This window comes from Phycodurus eques, chromosome 12 (assembly GCF_024500275.1).
Source record: "Phycodurus eques isolate BA_2022a chromosome 12, UOR_Pequ_1.1, whole genome shotgun sequence".
NCBI lineage: Eukaryota > Metazoa > Chordata > Actinopteri > Syngnathiformes > Syngnathidae > Phycodurus > Phycodurus eques.
This window is the reverse complement of record NC_084536.1, coordinates 7151406-7171387: the sequence shown is the minus strand read 5'-3', so window position 1 is coordinate 7171387 and position 19982 is coordinate 7151406. Positions and strand designations below refer to the sequence as shown.

Genomic DNA, 19982 nt, shown 5'->3' with positions numbered 1-19982 from the left:
CGGGGGAGAGACAGTCATATTCTCCCAGGGTGGCGTGACAAGCCACAATTTTTCATCTTCCGCCTCTTTTGTTTTGTTTAATTTTTCTGCATCCTTTTTGTCATTCGACCAAACCTGTCTCTGTGCTTCCCGAGACGACTGAGACAGTTCACCCCACCTACCAGCCGATCTATGTTCGTGAGTATCAATTGTCGCCATAATGTGTGAGATTAGTGCCTGATAATTTTGGGTAAATTACTAGCGTCACACAAAATCCCAACTTTGTTCTCTCTGTCTCTCTCTTTCGCTCTGACTCAACGCATTAAACACTCACATTCACATTTTTAGCCCAGCAACACATGATGTTCTACAGGGTGATTGAAAAGTAACTCCCTATTTTAAAATACTTATAATTCATTCATATGTTGTAATATTTTCTCAATTTTTTTGTGTATGTTCCATGATTAAAGGAGCAAGTCTATTCTGCCAAACCAACGACTTTGGAAGAACTTGAAGGGCGAATACGAGAAGTTATGTCTTCCATCCCACAAGAGTTCCTTGTGAAATCAGTTAATGCAGTTCCCAGGCGGCTTGAGAAACTGGTGGCTAATGCTGGTGCCCATATCGAATTTTAAATAAAACTCCATGAAACACACTTTCTTCTTTCTCATCTTCATTTCTTGTAAGAATTATAGTCCAGAAATAAATTACAAGTACTTAAAAATTGGGAGTTACTTTTCAATCACCCTGTATTTCCGTTTTCATATGCCTATTTTTCTTCCTTTTACCATTATTAGTGTTATTTTCTTTCTTTAGTTAGACCCCTTTGTGTGTTTCCCTCTAGACCCCTTGTAGATGCCATTAAATATTCTATAAAATTCCACTTCTTTGTAGTGCTTTGTCTAGGACTCAAAATTTCATAAAATGTAGCAACCTTCAGATTATGAGACTGATAAAAAGGTTTCTCGTCACTTTCCCTAAATTTTATACATATAAAAAGTGACGTGGTTCCCCTTTATGAGACAAATTAGTTTGATTTGAATGCTAAAGCATTAATCGCACTAACCCGGAAGAGAACGCAGGCATTTACCTTCTTTCGTATCGTTTTCAAAATGAAATTACATTTTTATTTAACTCACATATACGGTACACAGTTTAGTGACATTCCTTGCAACATACAACATAACATAACTTGTCATATTCAGCCTTCAAGTTCTTCCAAAGTCGTTGGTTTGGTAGAATAGACTTGCTCCTTTAATCAACCCCACAGAAAAAAGTTGAGAAACATATTACAACATATTAATAAATTATAAGTATTTTTAAAAAAGGGAGTTAGTTTTCAATCACCCTGTATACACGCGCACACAAACACACACGATACGTATAATAAAATGTGAAGAACCATTCAGCAACTCCTGCAGCACCTACTCTGTCTTTCGACAAAACTGTACCAGTCATGTTGTTCCACCAGTGACGTGTTGGTGGTCTCAAAGTATATCAAGTCGTCAGCTGATGTAGTCAGATTCTCCAGAGGAGTAAGACAAGAGCCGTATGATCCCTAATGACTACCTAGTGACAGTAATGTCTAATATTGCATGTCGTAGAAAAGTGTGGGAAGTGGTGAAGTGTTAAATATTTTATTGAAATAAAGAGGCAAGAGAAAAGCGTCAGATGGTTTGATTATTTTCGTTATCCATCATCACCGTTTCCGCATCGTCCTTGGTGCTTTTGGTGCTCTTGCCGTCGCCTTCCTTGTCCAGCTCACCACCTACTTGGCGTTCGTCCTCCTCACCTTCAACCTCCTCTCGCTCACTCACGGCCTCCTCGCCCGCGCCTTCACCTCGCTGCTGTGCGTCCCCGTGGTGGTCTCCCTCTGTAGCACCCCCCTCTGCTGGCCGGCCATAGCGGGCCTCCAGCTCCAACTCCAGGAGAGCCACGCGGGCCTCCATCTTGCGGTTGCTGGACTCGGCCTCCGCCATGAGGCGAGCCAGTTTGGTTTGCAGAGCATCCAGGATGCTCTCCAGCCTGCCGATCTTGGTCTCCACTTTCTGGGCACCACCCCCTTCTGTTGCCCCACCATCCTCCAGCATGCCCATCTTGGTGAGAATCTGACGGCCCTTCTCCTCCAGGTGGTGCTTGGCCTCCGGGTACTCAGACAGTACGTCTGTCAGGTCTTCTTTGGACAGGCTGAACAGGTCCGAGTAGCCGATGCTTCGGATGTTAGCGGTGCGCCGATTGCCCGACTTGTTGCCTATGGTGTGAACATTGTAAGTGAACATAAAAAGTAGGGCAATATGAAGAGTGCAATGGTACTGACCTTTGATGTTGAGAATGCTGATTTCTCCAAAGAAGTTTCCTGCACTGAGCACAGCAAACTCAGTGACGCCATCGTCTGCCACCACAGCCAGCTTGCCTTCTTTGATGATGTACATCTCATGGCCCACGTCACCCTTCCTGCACACGTATTCCCCTGGACTGAACACCTGTATCGCACGAGCAACAAATTCTGTAATACTAGCACGTGTAACATCACCAAATGTAATACCAGCACCGACGAGACCAACACCCTTATTATCAAGCGCTCCACCGTCAACATCAATAACATTAGCAGCTATGAGACCAACTCCCTTCCCATTAACACCTGTAACATCAACATGCATAAAACTAACTAAACTGGTTTGTTCTTCTCATGTCTCATATTAAAAGCCTGCAGTTAGTATTGTAGAATGAACTAATGTGAACCCACAGTAGAGTGAAAGGTAATTTAGACCTCAGTTGTGTAAATGCACAAAAACATGCTTACTGTGGTGGATCCTTTAAGGAAATATCTCCCCTTATGGGTTACAGTGTCCTCATGATTCCAGGATTCGGAGTGGGATTCCTATAATTGTTTTGTTCTGAGCGTGTATAAAGGTCTGTCATGAGTAAAGAAAGCAGTTCACTACACACAACCTGTCTGTGTCAATTTTGAATTTTTATATACACGACATATTGGCTTTGTTGGCAGGATGGCGTTGTACATCAAAGCAGACTGATGTCACCCTATCTGACAATGCAAAATACGGCCGTAAGAAACGTAAACTTTCTTAACCATGTATTAATTCACTTGCAGTTCATACAGACTGGAGCAGTGGGCAGTGTTTAAATTCTCCTTTAAAAGAGCCTTTTGCAGTTTTCAATTGACAATTTTATTTAGCCTTACAAAACAAAATGCTGCAGCATGACTCTTGAGTAGGACTAGGAAGTTTAATCATATTACCCCTATACTGGCCAAACTTGCACTGGCTCCTGGTAGACCTGAGATGGGATTTTAAGGTTTTGTTACCTACTTATACAATATTACATGGCTTAGCACCTTGCTATCTTGCTTACTTAGTGGTAGGCTCCAGCAATCATTGCGTTGCCTTGTGGTCTTAGTCTGTGTTCCATCCCAAGACCTATTCTCGCAACATGCAGGTCTTTTGGTGATTTTGTCATTGTCACTGTCTGTGTCACGTCATAGTTGCAAGTTGTGTCGTTCAGTTATTTCACCAGTCATGTCTTGTTTATTGTTTAGGGTTTACTCAAGTGTTTCTTTTTTACTTTGTGTTTAGATTTTGGACTTTGTTAATTTAGCATTTAGACTTTTTCATGATCCTTGTTTTCCTTTGTTTTTGGAATTAAATATAATTTTTGTTATACTCCTGCACTACTGCGTTGCCTCCCTGCTTCCCTGCACTTGGGTCCTCCATGTTTTTGCCTTGCCTTCCTTGCCTTCAAAAACCCATCACGTGACAGAATGAACCGACCAGAACAGGACCCAGCGGGAAGAACACGGCGTCACCCTGCATGCCACCAGTCTGCCTCCCAGCGCCCTCAGCCTGCCGACTATACCTACCCTCCTCCAGTAAGCCCTATCATTTCTTCTTCACCGTCCTTTTCACCCATGTCCCCCAACTTGTCCTAGCTATTCACCATGCCCTACCATTTTACCTCCTTGTTTTTTTAGATTCTGATTTTTCTGATTGTGAAGATGGACCCTCTTTAGTTAACCTCCTTTCTGATTCTGACTCCGATTTTGATTTTTCTGGCTCCTTCCCTAGTTTTTCTCATCCTTGTGAGTTTTCATCATGTTTTCCCTTTTCCAATCCCTGTGAGTCAAAGTCCTTTCCCTCTGACCTTTACTTGGGCACGCGTTTGGCCATCTATCCGGGACCGCCACGTGGTGGCCAACAGAGGCGCCCAAGTAAAGGTCAAATTTTGTCCTCCCGTTTTTTTCTGCCCCTGTTTCCAAGTCACTTAATTTTTCACCAGTTCCCACACCTTGTTCCACATCTCCAACTAAGTCACGTCCATCCAAATCTGCCTCCAAGTCACCTCGTTCCGTGCCTTTTTCGTCACCTTGTCTCGTTCCACCTGTTTTTCCTAGTTCCCCTTCCCGAGTTCATGTGTACTCTGCCCCTCTCGATTCCTGTGCTCCCAAACCTCAATGGCGGCAGACTGAGGAAGCGGCTGCAGTCCCTGTCCCTGCCCCCCGGCAGCTGCAACAGGCCCCCATCCCTGCTCCCCGGCAGCTGCAACAGGCCCCCGTCCCTGCTCCCCGGCAGCTGCAGCAGGCCCCCATCCCTGCTCCCCGGCAGCTGCAACAGGCCCCCGTCCCTGCTCCTCGGCAGCTGCAACAGACCCCCGTCCCTGCTCCCCGGCAGCTGCAACAGGCCCCTGTCCCTGCTCCCTGGCAGCTGCAACAGGTTCCCATTCCTGCTCTTCGGCAGCAGGCTCCCGTTCCTGCTCTTCAGCAGGTTCCGACGGCGCTTGTCCAGCGGCTGCTACCTGTCCTTGCTCCGGCGGCGTTCATCCAGCGGCCACCACCCGTCCTTGCTCTGGTGGTGCTCCTCCAGCGGCTGCCACCCAACCCTGCTCCAGCGTCGCTCATCCAGCGGCTGCCACTCAACCCTACTGCCTGGCCCCTGCAGTGCCACTGGGTCTGGCATCAGGGCTGTCCGCCTGAATGGCCCTGTGGAAACCCTGGTGTTTGGCGGCCTGGTCAAACTCCTTAACTTCCCAGCCAAGCATCTCACCTCGGGTGGCTTGGACAGCCACCAGACTGACCCTGAGGGGCGGGCTGTGGAGGATTCTGCATCAACCGACCAGGACATGTCCTGAGGAAGACCCATTTCTCCAAAGGCATCTTACCTGTGGTGCTTCATTTAATGAAATGAACTGTCATGCTATTTTAACTGGAATTGTACGGCATCATATCATGTGATATATGTTGCCCTCTGACCATCCATTGCACCCTGGTCATCCTTGAAGGGGGATTCCTCCATTTGAGATCCCTTCTCTAGGGTTCTTCTTTTTCCCCCCCAAATGTTTTTTATTTTTTTTAGCTTTTCCTTGTCCAGATCTGTGGTTTTAGACCAAGGGATGTTGTTGATCTTTGTGAACTGAGCCCTTTGAGACTCTTTTGATTAGGGGTTGTAGAAATAAACTTTACTTGATTTAACACCTGTAACAGCAACAGCCCACATAGCATGCCTCAACACCCCTGCGGCTGACCTGTGGCATGAGTTTGAGCACCAGCTCCTCCAGGAGGCTCTTCTCGCACCTCTGGAAGATGGTAACCTTAGAGAGGGTCGGTAGGTGTACGCTGACTGCAATCTCGGTCCTGAGGTGGACTGGTAGTTGCTGCAGAATCTCGTTCTCGCGCATGATCTTCTTGTTGATGTGCAGGTGCTGGTACCAGTTGTCAATGCGCTGACGCAACTCCTTGCTGATGTAGTGGCTGCGCAGGTAGGCCTTCACCTAAAACACACGTAAGAAAGCACCAACAATCAAAAACCCGGGTCCAGCACTTAATTGTTCTGCCTGTCATGTCGCTGGAAAAGATAGATGAACAAAGATGTATTTCTAATTAATAATTTTCAGGGATTGCATGTTCTCTGCGTGCCTGCATGGGTTTTCTCTGGGTACTCCCGGTTTCCTCCCACATCCCAAAAACATGCATGGTAGGTAAATTTCAAACTTTAAATTACCTGTAGGTGTGAATGTGAGTGCGAATGGTTGTTTGTATGTGTGCCCTGCGATTGGCTGGTGACCAGTTCAGGGTGTACCCCGCCTCTTGCCCGGAGATAGCTGGGAAAGGCTCCAGCACACCCGCGACCCTCGTGAGGATAAGCGGTACGGAGAACGAATAAATTAATAATTTTCAGACAAATTAAATGGTGAAATTGGATCATTTCCTGTGTTGCCCCAATGATCTCTCATGGCACACGAGTGGTTGTGAATCATCAATTGTGTTTTGTTATTAATAGCCAAATACAGTGATTTATGTAAATGCAGGCCTATGGGGGACACAAGTCCAGCCAGTTCCATGCCGGATAAATGCAGAGGGTTGCGTCAGGAAGGGATCTGGCTTAAAATTATGCCAAACAAATATGAGCGTTCATCCTAAGAATTCCATACCGGATCGATCAGTTAACAACGTCCGCCACCGGCGCCGTCAGCCTGCAGGGTGCCCGTGGACATTCAGCTACTGTGGGTCGAAGACGAAGGAGAAGTGGAAAGCGGGTTCTTAGGCAGAAAGCGAAGAGGAAAGCACAGAGCCTAAAACTGAATGTGGGGACACTCAATGTTGGAACTACAACCCCGATTCCAATGAAGTTGGGACGTTGTGTTGAACATAAATAAAAACAGAATACAATGATTTGCAAATCATGTTCGACCTATATTTAATTGACTACATTACAAAGACAAGATATTTAATGTTCAAACTGATAAACTTTGTTTTTAGCAAATAATCATTAACTTAGAATTTTATGCAACACGGTCCAAAAAAAGCTGGCACAGGGTGTTGTTTACCACTGTGTTACATCACCTTTTCTTTTAACAACATTCAATAAACGTTTGGGAACTGAGGACACCAATTGTTCAAGCTTTGAAGGTGGAATTCTTTCCCATTCTTGCTTGATGTACCGCTTCAGCTGTTCAACAGTCCGGGGTCTCCGTTTTCGTATTTTACATTTCATAATGCGCCACACATTTTCAATGGGAGACAGGTCTGGCGAACCCACGCAGGCACAGGAAAAACATGCAAACTACACACAGGATAGCCGGATTTTAACCCATGACCTCTGAACTGGGTTGTTTGTTTGTGAATGGTTGTTTGTTTCTATGTGCTCTGCGATTGGCTGGGAACCAGTGTACCCCGCCTCCTGCCCGATGACAGCTGGGATAGGCTCCAGCACGCCCGCGACCCTAGTGAGGAGAAGTGGCTCAGAAAATGGATGGATGGATGGACCTCTGAAATGTGAGGCGGATGTGCTAAACTGTTATCCACCATTTAAATATAAATGTATAATTCTCTTCTGTTTAGTTTGACAATAAACTTCAACTGGGAGTAGCAATTAATAGTTTGAAGCTTCTTTTTTTGAAAACTTGTTCATTATCTGCTATCTCAAGTTTTTGCTTGCAAGCCAAAGAAAAAAATTGTATCTCGAAAAACTATAAATTCAGGTCACTCTTCAGTCATGGCAGGACTATATGTGACTTACTCCCACCTCTGGCATTCATACCAAATCCATCCACCCATCCATCCATTTTCTGAGCCGCTTATCCCCACTAGGGTCGCGGGTGTGCTGGAGCCTCTCCCAGCCAATCGCAGGGCACATAGAAACAAACAACCATTCGCACTCACATTCACATCTACGGGCAATTTAGAGTCTCCAATTCATGTATGTTTTTGGCATGTGGGAGGAAACCGGAGTGCCCGGAGAAAACCCACGCAGGCACGGGGAGAACATGCAAACTCCACACAGGCAGAGCCGGCGATTGAACCCCGGTCCTCAGAACTGTGAGGCTGACGTTCTAACCAGTCGGCCACAGTGCCGCCTCATACCAACTCGTGATTGGGAAAAAAGACGTTGTCGCGGTCCCTTAGGCTGGTGATGACGTTGCCCACGTTGCCCACGATGGATGCGAACACCAGCACGGCGATGAGCAGGTCTGCTATCATGAACAGGAACGCCTCTTCGTGACTGGGCAGCGGCGTGTCTCCGACAGTGGTGAAAATCTGTGCTGAGAACCAGAAGCAGTAGAAGTACTGGCGGCGGGTAGACTCGAACACCGGGTTGGAGATGTTGGGGTAAACCCATCCATCGCTCCCGAAGCCGATATAGTTGGAGAGTGCGAAGTAGAGGCAGGCGTTCCAGTGGATCAGCACGAAGATGTAGCTCATCAGCTTGGTGATGCGGAAGGTGTTGGGATACGAGGTCCTGGTCTCCATGCGGTCCAGTGCCTCGCTGAGTCGCGGTGTCCGAAGCAGACGGTTGATCCTCACTGTTGTCGCCTGGGTCCCGAACACCAGGTAGAACAAATCGGTAGGCAGCAGGGATGCCAGGTCGCAGAAAAAACGCCTGGAGTGAAGGTAGCGACTCTTTAGTCGACCCGTGTCTTTTATCAGGATGCCCTGCTCCAGGTAGCCTTCAGAGGGTTAAAAAAAATCAATCAATCAATCAACCAACCAATCAACAAGCTGTAACCATTAACCTATACACAAAAGCAGCAAACAAAATTTAACCTCTTACATCAACACCTGCACAATCAAAACATGACATGTCTAAGACCTGCAAGACACAACACCTGCAACCTGTAAAACTAAGATCTACAAGACACGCCACATCGCGGGAGACAGCAAGATTCCCAAGACAAAACTGGGTGGCGCCATGCTGCAAGACAAGACTAAAAAAACCTCAAGACTAGGTTTTCTTGTATTTGGGTTTTCGTGAAAAACTTATTTCTTGTCATGTCATCGACAGTTCTTGCGAATGCTTCGTCATGCAGGCTAATGCCACCCACAGCAAAAGCAGCACACCGTCAAAGGGAAGGAAGGCGGACTCGTCTGCTTGCACCATTGATCTGCTGCCTGGCTCATCTGAGACGCCAATCAAAGTCCTCTCTTCCAGTGACAAGAAACTGTCACTTTTTGATTTGTTGCATCAAAAGACAGAAACACTCAAAACACTTCAAGCACCAACAAGCCAAGGAGCTCATTGAGGACAGTGCTTAATTTCGAGCAGCCCTGATGGCTGAGGTTGAAGTCATCAAGAAAGTGACGTATCTGTTTGGGATGTTACTCCAATGTGCTGACAACATATAGGCTTTATAAGCGGGTGCTTGGGGCATATGAGAGAGAGAAAGACAGAGAGAGACAGACATTGACAGGAAACTCTCGCAACTGTTTGCAACTATTGTTAGATAATGGCTTGCTGATCAATAAAACCTGTTGACCAACTAGCCTAATTCAACAAAGCCTTCTTTATCATTACTCATTGATCTTCTCTCCCAACCTAGGGTGGGAGCCTGACCCATCCAATCCAAAAGAAAACAAATTAGTCAAAGAAACAATGCTGGACTTACAATAAAGAAGCATGCAGGACAAACTCATCCTCTCCAGCATTTCGGAGAGCACACCGGAAAACCCAGAAGCACAAGAAAGAAACTATGATGATGACACTTAAAGTCACCAAGAAAACAGTCAACGGCGTCACCTTTCATCAAATTCACAGGTTGGGGGGATCTCAAGCAGGAAACTGACCCCGTAGGATCATCGCAAAGTTCTAACACTTCCAGCTGAAAGTTTTTGTGACGCCAAAAGGATGAACGCTCAAGCGTACACCGTTTGGGATGAACGATGAGTTCCCCCGTGAAATTAACGAGAGACATAAAATCCTGTACCCGTTGATAAAGAACTGCCAAGGTCACCCCATGCCCATCTGAGAGAGAGGAGAAACGACCACAGCAGGGCACACGGGTAGGAGGGAAGATGAATAGGTGAGACCAAAGAGCAACATAAGGCACCCTTGTCTTTCAGACCTCCGGAACAGGGACCCCGACATCCAGGGACTGTGACTGGGTGAGTGAGCCCCACCTTTACTTTAAGAACGTGACTCCTATGTAACCTTACAGTAGTCATATAACATGTTATTAATGGTTCTGTTGTTTTTTCAATTTCTGTTCTGTTCACTTGTTTTGTTTCTGTTGGGCCCCTCACAAACCTTGTTCTATTCGACTGGATTACCAATAAATATCACAGTATCAACAACCACAGGGGGAGTATGTCAAACTCCTGTGTTGCACCGAAAAACTGTCCCAGTATAAAAGGTATCCAGATCCACCATTCTTCATGACCAAGCAGTTGAACAAGACAGGTTAACAAAAAATGCTAACAAATGACACAAATAATCCACCACCAGGACTAAACTAGGTGGACCGACATACCCGAACGTACAGCAATGATCATGTCGGCGGCGTACATCAGGTCGGATGCGTAGTCCAGGGTGAGCCACACTGCCAGATAGCCCAGGGCGATGGAAGGAAAACATGTCCTATCACAGCACACACACACAGACTAAGACCACAAGGCTATGCAATGATTGACGGCGCCTACCTGAGGATGATGACGACCCAGTTGTAGACCACGGGCAGAATCATGAGCTGTAGCCAAACGTAATAGAAGTGCTCAGCCGGGTCCACCACCCAACTTCTCCAGCTGGAAGCAAGAAAGCACGTTTTTACTATTCAACTTATTTTCTTCTTGGCACAACCCTAAAGGGTGTCGCCAGATCACTTTTATAGGGGTGCGAGTCCCAGTATAAATTAGCTGTGCCCCTGTATCAGCTCCTGCAGACTGGTCGACTGGCCGAGAGTTTTCCCAGTAGGCTGGAATGAAAAAAATAATATACTTTCTGCACAAGTGTTAATGTGTTGCATTCACCGCACATTTCCATCCATCCATTCATGTATTTGTTCGCGACAGACACAACCCTCCTGTACCCCACTCAGAGATCATTGATGTGTTCCGAGCAGCAGGGGAACTTCAGGCACGCACGGACCATTAAAAGGTATGTGTAGGTCGCACAGGGCGGTATGGCACACAAGCACTATAAAATGGGATTGTGTAATGGTATGACATATCTGTAAAATTTGTACATATTTGTAAACAAGCCGAACATGTGCGCTGCATGCAGGGGCGGAGGTACGTGGCGGCAGAAAGCCGGCCACCCCTGCTGGCGGCCCCAATAAAGTTTTTTTCACATTGGATTGATTTTGGTCACCACACCAAAAGAATGGCCGTCGGGTGTGCCCGCGCCGTGGATGCCCCCAATAATGTATTTTCATCCCTACCCCCATTGACGATTGGTTGGTATCGTGTTCCTGTGACAAATATTAAGAAAGACCATGCGTCCCCATCCTGCCTCAAAGTCTGCGCGGACCAGCTCGCTCCAGTCTTCACACAGCTCTTCAATAGATCTCTGGAACTGTACAAAGTACCATCCTGTTTCAAACGCTCCACCATCATTCCAGTCCCCAAGAAACCTACAATCTCAGGTTTAAATGACTACAGGCCTGTCGCCTTGACATCTGTGGTCATGAAGTCCTTTGAACATCTCGTGCTGGACCACCTCAAGAGCGTCACAGGTCCCTCGCTGGACCCCCTGCAGTTGGGGAGAATACTTCGAAGACCTCCTCAAATTCCACCGACATGCCTTTCCATGAGGAAGCAGAGTCTGGGTTCTCTGAGGTGGGCTCTCCTATCTCTGGGGTTGAGGTCACCGAGGTGGTTAAAAAGTTCCTCTGTGGCAAGGCCCCGGGGGTGGATGAGATTCGCCCGGAGTTCCTAAAGGCTCTGGATGTTGTGGGGCTGTCCTGGTTGACACGCCTCTGCAACATCGGGTGGAATTCAGGGGCAGTGCCTCTGGATTGGTAGACTGGGGTGGTGGTCCCCCTTTTTAAGAAGGGGGACTGGAGGGTGTGTTCCAACTACAGGGGGATCACACTCCTCAGCCTCCCTGGTAAGGTCTATTCAGGGGTGCTGGAGAAGAGGGTCAGTCGGGAAGTAGAATCTCAGATTCAGGGGGAGCAGTGCGGTTTTCATCCTGGCCGTGGAACAGTTGACCAGCTCTACACCCCCGGCAGGGTCCTCAAGGGTGCATGGAAGTTCGCCCAACCAGTCTACATGTTTGTGTGGACTTGGAGAAGGCGTTCAACCCTGTCACTTGGAGAGTTCTGTGGTGGGGGCGCTTCGGGAGTATGGGGTACCGAACCCCCTGATATGGACTGTTCGGTCCCTGTACAACCTGAGTCAGAGTTTGGTCCGTCAGTAAGTCGGACTCGTTTCCAGTGAGGGTTGGACTCCACCAAGGCTGCCCTTTGTCACAGATTCTGTTCCTAACTTTTATGGACATAATTTCAAGGCCCAGCTGAGGCGTAGAGGGGGTCCGGTTTGGTGGCCTCAGTATTGCATCTCTGCTTATTGCAGATGTGGTTCTGTTGGCTTCATCAAGCCGTGACCTCCAGCTCTCACTGAAGCAGTTTGCACCTGAGTGTGAAGCGGCTAGGATGAGAATCAGCACCTCCAAATCTGAGACCATGGTCCTCAGACGGAAAAGGGTGGCGATGAGATCCTGCACCAAGTGGAGGAGTTAAATTATCTTGGGGTCTTGTTCACGAGTGAGGGAAGAATGGAACCGGAGTTTGACAGGCGGATCGGTGCAGCGTCTGCAGTGATGCGGACTTTGTATCGGTCTGTTATGATAAAGAAGGAGCTAAGGCGAAAGGCGAAGCTCACAATTTACCGGTCGATCTATGTTCCTACCCTCACCTATGGTCAGGACCTGTGGGTCGTGACCATAGGTGAGGGTAGGAACGTCCGGGAGGATCTCAGAGTAGAGCCGCTGCTCCTTCACATCGAGAGGAGCCAGATGAGGTGGCTTAGGCATCTGATTGGGATGTTTCCCGGACGCCTCCCTGGTGAGGTGTTCCAGGCACATCCCATCGGGAGGAGACCTCTGGGACGACCCAGGACACGCTGGAGAGACTACGTATTTCGGCTGGCCTGTGAACGTCTCGGGATCCCCCCAGAAGAGCTGGATGAAGTGGCTGGGGAGAAGGAAGTATGGGCGTCTATGCTAAAGCTACTGTCCCCGCGACCCGACCTCGGATAAGCGGTAGAAAATGGATGAATGGATGGCACCTTGGTGAGACAAATGGAGATTAAGACTAGCCCTTTGGCTACGGCCCTAGAGACCACAACGCTTAAGGGACAATTGCTAGCCCGTGTAGACCAACAGATGCTGCCGGTCTCCTTCCTCTCAGGTAACCACCAGAAGGAAATAAGCCGACTAGTTTTTGCCTGTCCCCAGGCACCCCTGGTACTCGGATTGCCCTGGCTTAAGGTTCACAACCCGGATATTGATTGGAACCACCTTAGTCTTCCCGCCTGGAGTCTATTTTGTCATACTGTTTAAAATCTTGCCTACTAATTGTGTCAAGAAAACAGACAAGCCTGACCTTACCTCTGTACCTGAGTGCTATCACGACCCTGGCCAAGTTTTCAGCCAAGATAAAGCCGTGGCCCTCCCTCCCCACCGCCCTTATGATTGTGCCATCGATCTCTTGCAAGGGGCCACTCTGCCTAGGGGACGACTGTATAATATCTCACAACCGGAGAGAGAAGCTATGGACAAATATATCTCAGAATCTTTGGATATAGGTATTATACGACCCTCTTCCTCCCCAATGGGTGCGGGTTTTTACTTTGTGGCTAAGAAAGATACCACCGTAAGACCATGCATTGATTACAGGGGGCTCAATAACATTATCTTTAAGAACAAGAAGTTGACAGATCCGTCTCATCAGTTCATTGTGGAGGTGGACGCCTCCGAGGTGGGAGTGGGAGCCGTGCTGTCCCAATGACATCCTGGGGACAGTAAGTTGCACCCGTGCACCTTTTCCCGTAGACTCTCCCCTGCTAAGCGCAACGACTGCATTGGCGCCCGGGAACTCTTGGCGGTGAAACTTGCTCTGGAGGAATGGCGCCACCTACTGGAGGGAGCCGCGCAACAATTTGTGGTGTGGACTGCCCACAAGAACCTGGAGTACCTCAAATCTGCCAGGAGATTAAACCCAAGGCAAGCCAAATGGGCACACTTTTTTACTCGGTTCTACTTTACTTTGCCCTACATCCCAGGGTCCAGAAACGTCAAACCAGATGCCCTGTCTCGCCAATTCTCAGCTCATAAGACCAGCGAGGACCCAGAACCCATTCTCCCACCTACTTGTTTTGTGGCAGCGTTAGAATGGGAGATCGAATCCCTAGTTAAAAAGCACAATACAACCAAACAGACCCAAGAGGAGGATTTATTCTAAGGATTTACCGCTTACGGTAGATTCCTGGAAGTTAGCCCCCTGTTTCATTGGTCTCTATGTGATTGAGGCCCTCATTAATCCCTGCGCTGTACACCTTAAATCCCAACCTCCCTCCGGGTTCATCCCACCTTTCATGTGTCACAGATAAAACCTGTTTCTTCAAGCCCGTTGTCCCTCCCGGTGCCACCCTTTCCTCACCCCCAGTTGATTGATGGTCATCCTGCCTACACTGTGAACCGGCTACTGGATGTGCGTCGCCGTGGTAGGGGCTTGAAGTACATGGTTGACTGGGAGGGCTATGGCCCGGAGGAGTGGAGCTGGATTCCTTGCCGCCAGATTCTGGACAGACCGTTGGTCCGTGCTTTCCATTGGCAGCACCCCGGTCGCCTGGGCCATGTCCCAGGTGGCACCCGTAGGAGGGGGGTACTATCAGGGCTGCTGCCTCGGCACCCTGTACTACACCTTGTGTTTGGTGTGTCTGTGCAGGTGGGAAGAGACGGGTTGGACAAGCTGCGACGCATCATCAGCAGTGCCAGTCCCAAACTCCACCTCGTCGCCAGATCGACTTTAGCAGTCTGACAGCGTGTCAGTCGTTTCTCGCTCGGATCACTACTACTGTACACAGTATCCTAATCATTCTTTTGGTTCCTGTCCAGAACCTTCATTGCCTGAACTCCTGTCTAGAATCTCCACGCTTGTACTCCTGCCCGGATTCTCCACGCCTGCTTCCTTGCCTGGACTCCTGTCCGCTGAAATTGTCTCCTGACCTAGAGCTCGCATCGTAAGACATTGACGCCTGCCAGAGTCCCAGTCTCCGGCCACTCGTTGAACTAAATAAACTCTGAATTCTGACCTGCCTTTCCATATCTGCTCTTGCATCCCCTCCTGCACCGCAAACCGTAACATTTGTAGATGTACCGATGAACTAAAGTGTTCCTGTGGCAATATCCTTTACACAATGATTCCTGTTTTTAAGGGGGATTGAAAGTCATGGGCAGTCAATGTTGGTTTTCGGGCTTGCCTCTTACAGATTCTCTGAATATTTTGATGATAATATGGACCGTAGATGATGAAATCCCTAAATTCCTTGCAATTATATGTTGAGAACCATTGTTCTTAAACTTTTGGACTATTTACTCACGCACTTGTTCACAAAGTGGTGAACCTCCCCCCATCCATGGTTGTGAACAACTGAGCCTTTTCGGGGTGCTCCTTTTATCAATCATGACACTTGTTTCCAAATAACCTGTTCACCTGTGGAACATTCTAAACAGGTGTTTTTTGAGCATTCCTCAACTTTCCCAATCTTTTGTTGCCCCTGTCCCAGCTTTTTTGGAACGTGTTGCAGGCATCAAATTCAAAATGAGAGACTATTTGTGAAAAAAAAAAAAAAACAACGTTCATCATTTTGAACATTAAATATCTTGTCTTTGTAGTGTATTCAATTGAATATAGGTTCAAAAGGATTGGCAAATCAAAGTATTCTGTTTTTATTTACATTTTAAACAACGTCCCACTGTCATTGGAATTCGGGTTTGTATCATATAGCAGGTTGGTCCTGCATCTTGATCTTCTTCTTCTTTCCCTGCCATCGTTTTCCCTTGTTGTTCTTTTTCTTCTTCTTGGCATCGGTGAGCTCACTCGCCTTCTCCGTTATCACCTCCTCGGGTGGCGACTGCTCCTCCATCCTCTCCTCTGCTGTCTCCTCATTTTTTGCCGGTCCCCGCATGTTGTCATCCTGTCGGTGACCAATACTCTGGTTCCAACTCCTTTCCACGAGTAGTTCCATCTCCAGCTGCCCCAGTCGCTTCCTACAGATCTCCTCCGAGTCACTAATCCGGCGTCGGTGGCCCAGCTCCAGGGCGTCGTAGCGCTTCCTCCAGCATTCCTCGATCTCCTTCAGCTGCATCTCGCGCAGGGTGAGCTGGTGCAGGGTGTCCACGTAGGCCCGGGTTCGAGCCCGCCGCCTCCACTGGACTTTGGCCAGAAGAGCGTCCTTGCCATTGAGCTCAGAAACATGACGCAGTTCCAGGAGGATGATGTCCTGCTTCAGGGTCTGGTTCTCCTCCCTCAGAGCCTCTAACTCCGCACTCCCGGTCTCTGGCATGGTCCTGGTCTGGATCCATGTCCTCAGCTTGGGTCATCACGGAGGGGTCGGAGCCTTGCTCTACGTTTTGTCCGATTGGTCGTGTCACAAAGGTCGGAAACATCATTTAAGGTAACATCGTCACGAAACAGAGGACGCCATCGTCCACATCATAACATCATCTAAGGTAGCATTTTCATGAAACAGAGGATGCCATCGTGCACATAGTCTGCGCATCGTTGGATGGACACAAACAAAATGGAGAACAGACATGGTTAGCTGAAATAAGGATGCTTCCGAAACCACCGTCCTAGTATCCCCACATCTCACTGCTGTATTTGATCCAGTTGATCACAAGTGGACAGGAACAGCTGGTGGGATGGCTGGCTCTGTCTTAAATTGGTTCAAATGTTACTTACAAGAAAGGGAATACTTTGTCTCAATGAGTCTCAATTCAGTTTTAGTTTTCTTGTGTTCAGACAAATATATTTTGGGTACAGAGACGTTCTCTGACCTGGTTAATCATTTTGGCTGACTCTTCAGCCCTGACAAAGCCTGAGATGAAACGATTAGCCAGGTAAGAGAACTTCTCTTTCTCTGAAAAATATTTGTCTGAACACAAGAAATCTAAAACTTATCAACAAAGAAGACATGATGAATGCAAGTGGTCTCAATTAAATCTGAGCAAACAAAGATTACATGTGGGGTTCCGCAAGAATCCATACTTGGGCCACTTTTATTTCATATCTACACGATGCCTCTTCTTTGCTTAGATCATGGAATACCAAAACATGGCTTATCATCCTTTTGCAGATGACATGCAAACTTTGTTTGAGTGTTATCACATTACTACAGTCCTTGCCTTGCACGCGATTAGCTCAAGGTGAGCGTACTCAAGACTTGATTGAACTCATTCAGAGCAGCTATTTGGTTCCCCAGTAATCAAGTTTTCAAAATCAGAGGAAGCCAACTCAGAACTTGACCCTTAACCATCAATTTTCTTCTTGTCTGGGGTCTGGTCGCGGTGTTATTAACCTTAGCAGAGAAACCCAGATTTCCCTCTGTCCAGCCGCTTCATCCTGCTCTTCCAGGGGGATCTCGAGGTGTTACCAGGCCAGTTGGGAGAGACAGTCTCTTCAGCGTGTCTTGGTTCACCCCTGGGGCCTTCTCCCAGTGGTATGTGCCCGGAACACCTCACCAGGCAGGTGTCCAGAGGGCATCTTAACCAGATGCCAGAGTCACCTCATCTGGCTCCTCTCAATGTGGAGGAGCAGTGGCTTTAGTTTGAGCCGCTCCAGGACGCCCGAGCTTCTCACCCTATCTCTAAGAGAGCCGGGACACCCTGCAGAGGAAGCTTATTTGGGCCGCTTGTATCTGCAATCTTGCTCTTTTAGTCATGACTAACAGCTCACGACCATAGGTGAGCATAGGAAAGTAGATCGACTGGTAAACTGACAGCTTCTTCACCTTCTTCACCACGACAGACCGAAACAGAGTACGAACTTGAACCGGCTTGCAGGAATACTCCTCCAAAGTTACATTGTAATTGCTATTCTTGAGATTATCAGCTTTGTTTTCACTGTTGCTATTGTTATTGTTTTCAATGTAAATTAATAGACTTTTGTACAATCAATAAACAATAGTCCATGTATGACATGATGACTGCACACAGATGTTGAAAAGTCAAGTGGGGTTGTTGTTACTCACGTTGTGGTGGATGTGTGGGGATCTGGCCCATCTCGGTCTTGGCAGTGGACACCGCCATCGGCCTCATGGGCTACCTTGGACCTTTGATGCCACCTGAGCCATGCGGAGGCCGGATCAGCAGAACCACCGTTCATCTTCGCTTAAGGACTGCTGGATGCGCATGTGTGTGTGTGTTTGTGTGCGCGCGTGTGTGTTTGTGTGTGTGTGTGTATATGTGTGTGTGTGTGAGAGAGGCTTGGTCACTATGGACGACAACACAACACACAACTTGCAGACGGGGTCTCCTCCGGGAGTGTATTCATCACCTCGGGAAATCTGAGGAGGCTTCTGCTATGACACGGAAGGTGGCACATATTGTTTACAGATGTGAAAATATATTTTCTTTATCTCATTACTTTTCATAAGATTCTGACTTTTTTCATCAAGAAAATACAACTTTGTGATTCTCCCATTTCCCCTCCGGCATGGCCTTATTACTACAGTGTCTACTTTCTATTTTACTACTACTTGACTGTTTCTCTAAAATATTATAATTCCGGAAGAGTTTGCACTTTTTCCTCAAGAAAGTACAACTTTTCATTTTTTAAGATTATCACTTTTTTTATTATTACCACTCTGACTTTATTGCATTCATTGTTGATTGTTTTCCTTTTATTCCTTTGTAAAAGTTCCACTTTAATGTCTTCATATTACAATGTTTTTTTAAAATCTGAACTATATATATATATATATATATATATATATATATTTATTTATTTGGGAGGAATAGCTGTTTTTATTTACAGAAAATAAAAATTTTAACCCTTAAGATTATGACTTTAGTCTCATATAAGCCCTTTATTCTCATAAAAACTCTATTTGTCATAGAATGCCAGCAATTACTTTTTCCTTTTCAGTGGGGCCCTACAAAAACCTCCCTACAATTGTGACTTTACTCTTGTAATAGTAACACTTTTTTGTTGAATAAAATCAAACTTTTTATCCTTGTACAATTAAGACATTACTCTTGTTATATTGGGATTTGAAAATTTTTTTTTAGGAGCCTCCCCAATCATTTAATTTGGGAAAAAAAATGATGGATGGGTGTGGCGCGGGGTTGGTGTTTGTGGTGCTATGGGACGGCGTTTGTGTGGGTTTTGTCCGGATTCATTGTGGTGTGGGGTTGCTGCGGTGGCGTTTTGGCTCAGTGTTGAGCTTTTTTTCCTGTCGGCGGCGGTTGCGTTGGTTTGGGGACTTGAGCGGGCGCCTTTGACTGGAGTGGGCGTTCTTCTTCGTTAGTTTTCGCCGCTTCTTCTTCAGGGTGGGCGCTCTGGGCGTGAGGGCTGGGGGCCGGGGTTTTTTAGTTTGGGCGGTTCCGGTGGAGCTGGGGCGTTGGTCCCGGTTCCGTTCGGTTCTTGATTCTCGATGCCCAACCCTACTCAGGACGGGCGCTTAACTTGGGCTCGCTTTGGCGGATTATGATCGTTTTGTTTTGTTTTCTTCTGGGTGGCGGCTGGCTGGCCCCCCTATGCTCTCCGGGGGTGATCGGTATATGATTTTATAAATCCATCCATATTCTGAGCTGCGGGAGTGCTGGACCCTATCCTGGCTATCTTCGGGCAGTAAATTTAAAAAAACAATTCTGTCAGAAAAACATACAACTTGATTGTTGTTTGATCACGACTTTTGTCCAATAATATTTTTTTTCCTGAAAAACAAACATTTAAAAAAAAAATCAAATTTGGCTTAAAAAAAGATTTTTACTTTAATACCTAAAAACACCAACTTTATTTGTAAAACGACTCTATTATTCTCGTGGTGTAATTATTTATTTGTGTTTTTGTGGCCCTAATACCCTTCATGACTTTAATATGAACACTTTTGTTGAATTGTTCTTATTCTTTCTCGCCGTGCAACCTTTTTCGTCGTCTTTGCACAAAAAAAGCGGAGGACACGACTTCATTTTGGTAAATGACGACTTCTTTTTGTCTGATTTTCCGAAGGAGCAGTCAGTCCGCCCCACGACGTGGCCGCGCACATCAACCCA

General features: G+C 47.1%; 1 protein-coding gene across 1 annotated transcript; it reads right to left on the bottom strand.

The window, feature by feature from the left end:
• Positions 1 to 1413: 1413 nt before the first annotated feature.
• Positions 1414 to 18090, bottom strand: cnga4 (cyclic nucleotide gated channel subunit alpha 4). The gene is made up of 7 exons (XM_061692118.1): positions 17957 to 18090; positions 10403 to 10504; positions 10234 to 10340; positions 7853 to 8436; positions 5515 to 5760; positions 2297 to 2462; positions 1414 to 2230 (listed from the first exon to the last, which is right to left on the bottom strand). The coding sequence occupies exons 1-7, from the start codon at positions 18088 to 18090 to the stop codon at positions 1647 to 1649; spliced, it is 1923 nt and encodes a 640-aa protein (XP_061548102.1). The 3' UTR covers positions 1414 to 1646.
• Between the last annotated feature and the right edge of the window lie 1892 nt (positions 18091 to 19982).

Coding starts and splice junctions, on each gene's coding strand:
- cnga4 (XM_061692118.1), bottom strand. CDS start 18,090: ATGAACGGTGGTTCTGCTGATCCGGCCTCCGCATGGCTCAGGTGGCAT. Junction 10,341..10,402: donor TGGGTCGTCATCATCCTCAG/GTAGGCGCCGTC, acceptor GTGCTGTGATAG/GACATGTTTTCCTTCCATCG. Junction 5,761..7,852: donor TTTTTCCCAATCACGAGTTG/GTATGAGGCGGC, acceptor CGTGTGTTTTAG/GTGAAGGCCTACCTGCGCAG.